Source organism: Carassius auratus, unplaced genomic scaffold, assembly GCF_003368295.1.
Source record: "Carassius auratus strain Wakin unplaced genomic scaffold, ASM336829v1 scaf_tig00026581, whole genome shotgun sequence".
NCBI lineage: Eukaryota > Metazoa > Chordata > Actinopteri > Cypriniformes > Cyprinidae > Carassius > Carassius auratus.
The window spans coordinates 1-10,192 of record NW_020525534.1 but is presented as its reverse complement, the minus strand read 5'-3'; the positions used below and the strand labels follow the sequence as shown (position 1 = coordinate 10,192).

Here is a 10,192-nt window from a genome sequence, read left to right as displayed (position 1 = left end):
TCAAATGTAATAACTTTTGGATTAGAAAATGTCTTATTAGGAAGTCTAGTTGTCATCCCAAAGCTTTTTTTAAATGGAAATTGAATTATCCTTCTGTTTCTACAATTAATATATGGATTGGCATTAATAAGTTTAAAAGAGTGGAAAGAGCTTCACTTTAAAATTCTACATAATTACTATGCCTGTAACTCTCTCCTTTCTAAATTTAACTTCGACATATCTTCTCACTGCACATTCTGTAATTCTAATCTTGAAACAATACCACATCTGTTTTTTGAATGTGATTATGCAAAAGAGTTCTGGAAAAAAGTAGCCTGGCTTATATTTTCTGCTTATTACAAACTCTTTACATTTAAGGTTGTGAATGTGCTGTTTTTGATTTGGGACACCGGGTCAAAGGTGGATGGATGGATGACAGATTAAAATTGCTTACTTTATGTGGCGCGTTTCATCTTCATAAGTGTAAAGTAACTTTTTCAAAGCCCAATTTTAAGCTTTTTTGTGTTGATCTAAAATTATTTTATGACTCTCTTTGTTTATCAGCTAATAAGAAAGCTGCTAAAACTTCTTTGCTGCTTAAAGAAATTATTGTTTCATTATAAGTTACTTCCTGAATTTCTGAACTTTTATTATTTATTTGTTTATTCCCAGTGTTATTTATTTCTATTTACTTTTATTCATCTTTTGTATTTGTAATGTCTATGAATCTTTTGTGAATTTTTTTTTTTTTCTTCGTAGACTATCCCTTATCTACTGCCTTGCTTTACTCGGAGTGTATTGTATTATTTTTTATTTTATATTTTGTGTTTGATTCTGTATCCCCTCTGCAATGTTAAAAAAAAAAGTAAAAGAAATGGACACAGCGACCCCCATTGGAACTCAATTCGCTTGTTAAGTCTGACGTCACGTAGCAGTGCTTCCGTGTCCAAACCACTGGTCTATAAACTGGATTGCTCATGACGTCATTAACGTGAAGCCGCCGCGCCGCCATATTGGTAATCCCTAGTGTGGGAAAAAGTTCAGTTGAATTAATAGGAATTTGTATGATTTTAATGAGAAAACATCACCTAACAAGTCAGCGTTTATAAATATGAAGTATCTTTGTACATTATTACAATGCGAACACTAGGCATGAAAACTTTTTGATAAGTCCATGTGTCAGACACTTCACTATCTTGAGGTCAAAAGTTAGCTTATCTTGAGGCCACGAGTTAACTTATCTTGAGGCCACGAGTTAGCTTATCTTGAGGCCACGAGTTAGCTTATCTTGAGGCCACGAGTTAACTTATCTTGAGGCCACGAGTTAGCTTATCTTGAGGCCACGAGTTAGCTTATCTTGAGGCCACGAGTTAGCTTATCTTGAGGCCACGAGTTAACTTATCTTGAGGCCACGAGTTAGCTTATCTTGAGGCCACCAGTTAGCTTATCTTGAGGCCACGAGTTAGCTTATCTTGAGGCCACGAGTTAACTTATATTGAGGCCACGAGTTAGCTTATCTTGAGGCCACGAGTTAGCTTATCTTGAGGCCACGAGTTAGCTTATCTTGAGGCCGCGAGTTAGCTTATCTTGAGGCCGCGAGTTAGCTTATCTTGAGGCCACGAGTTAGCTTATCTTGAGGCCACGAGTTAGTATCTTGAGGCCACGAGTTAGCTTATCTTGAGGCCACGAGTTAACTTATCTTGAGGCCACGAGCTAGTATCTTGAGGCCACAACTTAGTATCTTGAGGCCACGAGTTAACTTATCTTGAGGCCACGAGTTAGTTATTTTAATTTTTTTTGACTAAGTGGTTCCAGAAGGGCTCCGTAGGATTCTGCTTCTCCACAAGTCTCTCATGAGCAGTCAAATCGGTCCCGCACTCCATCCATGGACTCCAGTGACTCACAGGACACAGTCATTATTGAAGAAACTTCCTCAAGTAAACGAATGAGGCTAGACGAAGAAGCTAAAAAGGTGGGTATCAATTTTTTTTTACTTTTATATTTTTGGGGAATAAAGACTGGTAAAACTTATAAATGTATTTTTAAAAATGAACATGAATTTGATATTTATTATTGATTTAAGTTGATCAATGAGAATCAATTTTGAAAACTAATTTATATGTATGTTTTTATTATAATCTTTAAGTTGGTGGAAACCATTCTTGTCCAGAAACCTGTTGAGGAGTGTATAATAACTGAGTACAACCGAACTAAGTCTTTGGGGGATGAAACAAGGAGGAAAATGGTTAACATCTTGGCAGCTCACATGACAGAAAAGAATGGGTAATCTTCATAATCATCACCTGGTGTATTAATGGTCTCTAGTTTTAAAATGTCTTGATGTTGTTTAAAGTCAGGCAAAGGACACAAATTTTATTTATTTTATTTTTTACTGCAGTACGTCACCAACAAGGCAGGTGAAAGAAAAATATGCCAGAGGAATTGTGGCTTTGTTCCCGTACCTCAGTGACCCCTTTTCCAAAAATGGCTACATTAGTGTCTGCTTTGAATTCTAATTCTGTGTTGAAATTTTTTCACACTTCGGGACAGGTGGTGTATTTTGCTGTTGAATTTATATACTTTTTATCTGTATTTTTCTCCTTCTAATGAACATTACTATGATGGCGAAAGCGGTACTGAGTACTTGGCATGGAGAATCAAAACTATACAGAGAGGCTTAGCTAAAGAACGATGTGCATCATTTGAAGGTACAGGTTGAAAATCTCCTACCTTTTTTTTTTTTTTTTATAAATATATTTTTTTGTCATCTTTCATGGGAGTTCTGTTGCTACGAAGTTGCCTTTTTAAAGGTCCCCTTCTTCGTGATCCCATGTTTTAAACTTTAGTTAGTGTGTAATGTTGTTGTTAGAGTATAAATAATATCTGTAAAATTCTAAAGCTCAAAGTTCAATGCCAAGCGAGATATTTGATTTAACAGAATTCGCCTACAAAAAACGACACGTTTGGACTACATCCCTCTAGTTCCTGTAGTAATGACGTCACTAAAACAGTTTTTGACTAACCACCGCCCACATGAATTCACAAACAGGGGGCGTGGCCCTGTTGCGCTCTGACGGAGAAGGAAGAGCTGTTTGTGTTTGTCGCCATGTTGTTGAAACGCTGGTTTTTTTTCATCTCTGAGTTCAATCATCTTTGTTTGGGCTTCCCAGGAACGCTGTACTTTGAGATTAATGGTTACAATTTATGTTTAACTCGGTTCCCGAAAATTATAATGCACATGTAAAACTCTGTGCAGCTCATTTGGCTGAGGACGGCTTGCTGAGGACAACTTTCTCAATCTCAATCAGTTTAATGCTGGATTTGCACAAAGACTATTCTTGAAAGATGGAGCAGTTCCCTCTTTGTCTGGAGAAGGCATTGTTTATGGACCACAACCGGTAAGTGTATTTTATTATTTAAGTTGATGCGTTTAACAGTTTCTGTAACTTATTACACAAAGGGCAACGCTGTTTAGCTTTGTTAACTAGATGTTAGGGCTGTGCAAAAAAACGAATGCGATTTTCATGCACATCTCGTCAGTAAAAACGCTCCTGTGATTATAAGTACATCTCCAGCACGTGCGTTCTAGCCCAATCGCGTTACCAGGAGGGCAGCCTGCTCTCAGCTGCTGTCGAATCACAGCACAGGTACCGCTGGCCCAATCAGAACTCGTTACGTATTTCTGAAGGAGAGGCTTCATAGAACAAGGAAGTCATCAGCCCGTTTCTGTGACAGTGAAAACAGCAGTATACAGATAGGTGAATTGTGTGAAAAATACTGTGTTTTTTTACACGCGAAACATGAACACATGTTATATTGCACATTGTAAACACAATCAAAGCTTCAAAAAGCGTGTAAAACGGGACCTTTAAGATTAAACTTCGTTTATCATTCTTTAAGCAGTGTTGAAGCTTTTAAAATGATATATTGATGGTCTTTCCACGATTCAAAGACATTTAAGGCTTGGTAAAGTGTGTATAATCATAAGTTTTTATCAATTTAACATTACAACAAAATTTACTGATGTCTAAATATGTTTATTCAATGCATACATGGGTTTATATAATTATTTGTCTATTACTTAGAACAAAATATTTTGGGTCATCCTTTTCTGCCTCTTCTTAGATTGAGCAAGACTTTGTTCTGATGTTTGGAGAAGGAGTGTCAGGAAAGCTACTGGAGAACTGGACCACTGCATTCAAGAAAAAAGTGATTCAGCAGTGCAAAAAGCTTCCCAGCACCAGTGATTTGGAAGAACTTCTACTATAGCAGCTGAATCTCCTACTGGTGACTCAGAGGGTGCTAATTTTGGTATGATGTGTAAGATACATTTTTCACTTGAAATATTAATTTGAAGTAGTGTTGAACAAATTTTCCAAGGAACTTGAAGGTGAACGATTTAGTCCCCATACTTTTTTTTTTTTTATGTTCTCAAAATTCCAGTTTGTTTTAGTGGTCAAATTCTTCTTACATAATGTGTGTTTAAACAGTTTGGGACAGTGAACTCGCTTCAATTATACTTCTGTTGTGAGTGAGACTGCTTAGGCAGAAGGACAAATTAGTTCTCAAACATTTGATCAGATTGCCAGTGTTGTAGAGGTAGCCACAACATCTGTATTGTTAATGTCAAATAAGAGCACTTTGGATATGTGTGCTTCGGCTGTTGCGCAACTAAAAGTTGCTGGGTTAAGTCAGTCTGCTGTAAGTGGTTTTGTTTCATCTATGGAGGAAATTGTTTTTGAGATTCACAGTCAGGCCAAGGATGCAGCTTTGCTCTGTCTGCCTCCACATGACATTGCTACTAAAAGGAAAATAGAAAATTCAATTGAACATTTGGAAAATCCATTCACTTTCTTGAATTCGGAAGCCAAACGAAAGAGACTCTTAACAGAGAAATGGGGAACTGTTGAACCAACGGAAATAGTGCTTGGCACAAGATTTGACAGCAGAAGAAACAAAACCACAGGAACATTTGATCAAGTTGTTGTAACAGATAAATTTGCTTATATTCCCATTTTAGAAACCCTAAAGGCCATTTTACAAAATCGGCATCTTACTGATTTGTTTAAACCCAGGCATGTTCCAAAGGAAGGCGTTTATTTTGACTTGAGTGATGCAGCACATTTCAAAAGTAATCCTTTATTTTACACAGACAAAGATGCCTTACAAATTCAGTTATTTTATGATGATTTTGAGACCGCTAACCCTTTTGGTTCCAAAAAAGGTATACACAAATTGGGTGCTATCTATTTTACATTAAGGCATTTTAACTCCTCATTAGATAATATTCATTTATGTGCCCTCTTTCATGCACAGAATATAAGACGTTATGGTTTTAATTCTATAATCGAGCCTTTATTAAATGATCTAAAAGTGCTTGAGATTGAGGGAGTTAAGAATCCAGTATGTGGAAGTTGTATTAGGGGTACAATTGTTCAAGTCACAGGGGATAACCTTGGCTTACACAGCTTATTAGGGTTTCTGGAGTCATTTGGGGCTCAATATTGCTGTCGTTTCTGTGTTCTTGAAAAAGATCGCTTTCAGTTTGTGTTTTCTGAAGATAACCCTGAGGTTGTACTAAGAACAACTGAGATGCATGCTCTGCACTGTAAAAGATTACAGGACGACTCTACACTACTTCATGTTTATGGCGTCAAACGGGTCTGTTTGTTAAATTCACTGAAGTATTTCAACACAGCCAACAATTTTGCTGTGGATATAATGCACGACATTCTCGAAGGTGTCGCTCAGCTAGAGGTAAAACTTGTTTTGCAGTACATTCAGCATAATTTTCTGAGTGCTGATGATCTTGCTGGTAGAATACATGCTTTTGATTATGGCTACAATCAGCAGAAGAACCGTCCTCCCGTCAGTCAAATTGTTTGGTGGAAGCAACGATTTGGGTTTAAATGCCATACAATCTTGGTGCTTGTTGCGCAACATGCCTCTGTTATTTAGTGATTTAGTGCAGAGAGATGATAAACACTGGTGTCTTTTGCTTTTACTTCTGCAGATTGTTAACATTATATTCTCACCAGTCCTAACAGAAGGCATGACCATTTATCTTAAACATTTAATAATTGAACATCACCAGTTATTCAAAAAATTATTTCCCGAAAAAAATCTTTTACCAAAGCATCACATAATGATACATTACCCACAGTGTATAAGAAAAATTGGACCAATTCTGCACATGTGGTGCATGCGTTATGAAGCTAAACACAAATTTTTTAAAACTCAATTAAAAAGCTTCTAAAACATCACCAAAACATTGGCCAACAAGCACCAGAGTTGTATGGCAATGCACTGGGAGTCTTTTAGCCAGTACAGATTGACTCTTGGTCCAGGGAAGATGGTGGAACTCGGTGAACTTAAAGGTGGCATGGAGATGGCTTCCAAGCTAGGAGTGGATATATCATAACGTGTCTATTCTGTAAAGTGGATCAAACATCATGGCACAGAGTATCGCCCTGATTTTATTATCTGTACTGAAGTAGCATGTGAGATGCCAGTGTTTTATAAGATCAAGACTATTGCTGTGAAAGATGAAAATGTACTTTTATGTGGAGCATTGATGGAAACACTCTGTTTTGATGACCATTACCATGCATTTAGTCAGACTGCATCCAGACAGAGTTCTAAAGTCAGTGAATGTTAACGAGCTGTGTTATTTCAAACCATTTGATCTCCAAATGAAGTATGGTACAACAGATTCTGCACTGCATATAGTGCCCTATTGCCATTTTATGCAGATGTGATGTTTTTTTGTGAATGTATTTAAAGCCTGACCCGTGTTTTAATAAATGTTTTAAACGGTACGTTGAAGTTGTTTTCTGTTCTGTTCTCTGGAGTTATTTGATCAGCATTTTAACCTATAGCAACACCAAATGGATTTTAAAAGTGTACTCACTGAGTGGGATTTGTTTTTCACTAAGAAAATTTAAATAAACTCTACAAAAGTCAAATAATAACACCAATTGGTGTTAATTTACCCTAAGTGTTAAATTGTGGTAACACTATCCAGAGTTAAATTAGTTTAGTGTTAAATTGTAACAACACTATTCAGTGTTGAGCAGTGTTAATTTTTAACTCCAAAAAAGAGTTAATTTTACTCTGAAAATTGAACACTGTGACGAGAGTCATTTTATCACAAATTCTGAGTGGGACCAAAATACACTCGGGTCCAGTGTTAAATTAACTCTTAAAGAGTTAATTTAACACTGCAAAATTTACTGTGTAAGAGGGTCAGTGCCCTCCTTGGTTTCCGCCCCCAAATTGTCAAAAGTCATGTAGACTCGAGGGGAGCAGAAACCAGCTGAGTGAGCAGAAATCCACTGCGCGAGCAAAACAGCACTCCGCGAGCAGGATTCCACCGTACAAGCAGAGTAAACCTATGAGAGTATGCCAGGCGCTCGCTCGCAGCTACATGTACACCTCTCGGTTGTTGAATTTGTGCGCGAGTACTTTTATCGTGCCAGCTGAAGGTTCATTTTTGCACGTGTGAAATAACATAATGTGCTCGTGAGCATGTCTTACACGCTCATAACTTTTGACTAAATAATAACGCCATAAACTGCATAGAGTACAACGGTCGGGTTCCCAAAGAATAAATTATTTAGTGATTATTAAGGGAGTTTTTAAATGTGATATTGATTTAATACAACAGTTCATTAAAGAATTTAATATAACGTGACTCATATTGTCTGACTACAACTCTATTGCCTCTATTTCGTCAGCTAAAATAGTTTCAAACAAAGTCTTAGCCGAGCCACTGCGCATCTCCGTTCAAACACAGCGGTGTTTCGTTTATACAGGTCCCTTCTCAAAAAATTAGCATATTGTGATAAGTTCATTCTTTTCCATAATATAAATGATAAAAATTTAACTTTCATATATTTTTAGATTCATTGCACACCAACTGAAATATTTCAGGTCTTTTATTGTTTTAATACTGATGATTTTGGCATACAGCTCATGAAAACCCAAAATTCCTATCTTCAAAAAAATTAGCATATCATTAAAAGGTTCTCTAAATGAGCTATTAACTAGTCATCTGAATCAACTAATTACCTCTAAACACCTGCAAAAAGATTCCTGAGGCTTTTAAAAACTCCCAGCCTGGTTCATTACTCAAACTGCAATCATGGGTAAGACTGCCGACCTGACTGCTGTCTAGAAGGCCATCATTGACACCCTCAAGCGAGAGGGTAAGACACAGAAAGAAATTTCTGAACTAATAGGCTGTTCCCAGAGTGCTGTATCAAGGCACCTCAGTGGGAAGTCTGTGGGAAGGAAGAAGTGTGGCAAAAAATGCTGCACAACGAGAAGAGGTAACCGGACCCTGAGGAAGATTGTGGAGAAGGACTGATTCCAGACCTTGGGGAACCTGCGGAAGCAGTGGACTGAGTCTGGAGTAGAAACATCCAGAGCCACCGTGCACAGGTGTGTGCAGGAAATGGGCTACAGAGAAGCAGCACTGGACTGTTGCTCAGTGGTCCAAGTACTTTTTCGGATGAAAGCAAATTTTGCATGTCATTCGGAAATCAAGGTGCCAGAGTCTGGGAGGAAGACTGGGGAGAAGGAAATGCCAAAATGCCTGAAGTCCAGTGTCAAGTACCCACAGTCAGTGATGGTCTGGGGTGCCATGTCAGCTGCTGGTGTTGATCCACTGTGTTTTATCAAGGGCAGGGTCAATGCAGCTAGTTATCAGGAGATTTTGGAGCACTTCATGCTTCCATCTGCTGAAAAGCTTTATGGAGATGAAGATTTCGTTTTTCAGCACGACCTGGCACCTGCTCACAGTGCAAAAACCACTGGTAAATGGTTTACTGACCATGGTATTACTGTGCTCAATTGGCCTTCCAACTCTCCTGACCTGAACCCCATAGAGAATCTGTGGGATATTGTGAAGAGAAAGTTGAGAGACGCAAGACCCAGCACTGTGGATGAGCTTAAGGCCGCTATAGAAGCATCCTGGGCCTCCATAACACCTCAGCAGTGCCAGGCTGATTGTCTCCATGCCACGCCGCATTGAAGCAGTCATTTCTGCAAAAGGATTCCCGACCAAGTATTGAGTGCATAACTGAACATAATTATTTGAAGGTTGACTTTTTTGTATTAAAAAGACTTTTCTTTTATCGGATGAAATATGCTAATTTTTTTTTATAGGAATTTTGGGTTTTCATGAGCTGTATGCCAAAATCATCAGTATTAAAACAATAAAAGACCTGAAATATTTCAGTTGGTGTGCAATGTATCTAAAATATATGAAAGTTTAATTTTTATCATTACATTATGGAAAATAATGAACTTTTATCACAATATGCAAATTTTTTAGAAGGACCTATATATATATATATATATATATACACATATACAGGTGCCGGTCATATAATTAGAATATCATCAAGTTGATTTGTTTCACCAATTCCATTCAAAAAGTGAAACTTGTATATTATATGCATTCATTCAACACAGACTGATATATTTCAAATGTTTATTTATTTTAATTTTGATGATTATAACTGACAACTAAGGAAAATCCCAGTATCTCAGAAAATTAGAATTTTACTTAAGACTAATACAAAGAAAGGATTTTTTGAAATCTTGGTCAACTAAAAAGTATGAACATGAAAAGTATGAGCATGTGCAGCACTCAATACTTTGTTGAGGCTCCTTTTGTCTGAATGACTGCAGCAATGCAGCGTGGCATGGAGTCGATCAGTCTGTGGCACTGCTCAGGTGTTATGAGAGCCCAGGTTGCTCTGATTGTGGCTTCAGCTCTTCTGCATTCTGGGGTCTGACATATCGCATCTTCCTCTTCACAAACCCCATAGATTTTCTATAGATAAGTTAAGATCAGGCGAGTTTGCTGGTCAATTAAGAACAGGAATACTATTGTCCTTAAACCACTGTGTGCAGGTGCCAAGTCCTGTTGGAAAATTAAATCTGCATTCTCCATAAAGTTGGTCAGCAGCAGGAAGCATGAAGTGCTCTAAAACTTCCTGGTATACAGCTGTGTTGACCTTGGACCTCAGAAACACAGTGGACCAACACCAGCAGATGACATGACACCCCAAACCATCACTGACTGTGAAACTTTACACTGGACTCAAAGCAACGTGGATTGTGTGCTCTCCTCTCTTCCTCCAGACTCTGGGACCCTGATATCAAACGAAATGCTAAATTTACTTAATCAGAGATCATAACTTTG

At 37.7% G+C, this 10,192-nt stretch overlaps 1 protein-coding gene across 1 annotated transcript; it reads left to right on the top strand.

Moving 5' to 3' along the window:
- Positions 1-1,681: 1,681 nt before the first annotated feature.
- On the top strand, positions 1,682-5,847 carry LOC113078797 (uncharacterized; the record flags this gene model as incomplete). Its single annotated transcript, XM_026251097.1, has 3 exons — positions 1,682-2,687; positions 3,236-3,377; positions 4,105-5,847. A coding segment is annotated over exon 3 (1,245 nt), but the record flags the coding sequence as incomplete, so codon positions are not given.
- Between the last annotated feature and the right edge of the window lie 4,345 nt (positions 5,848-10,192).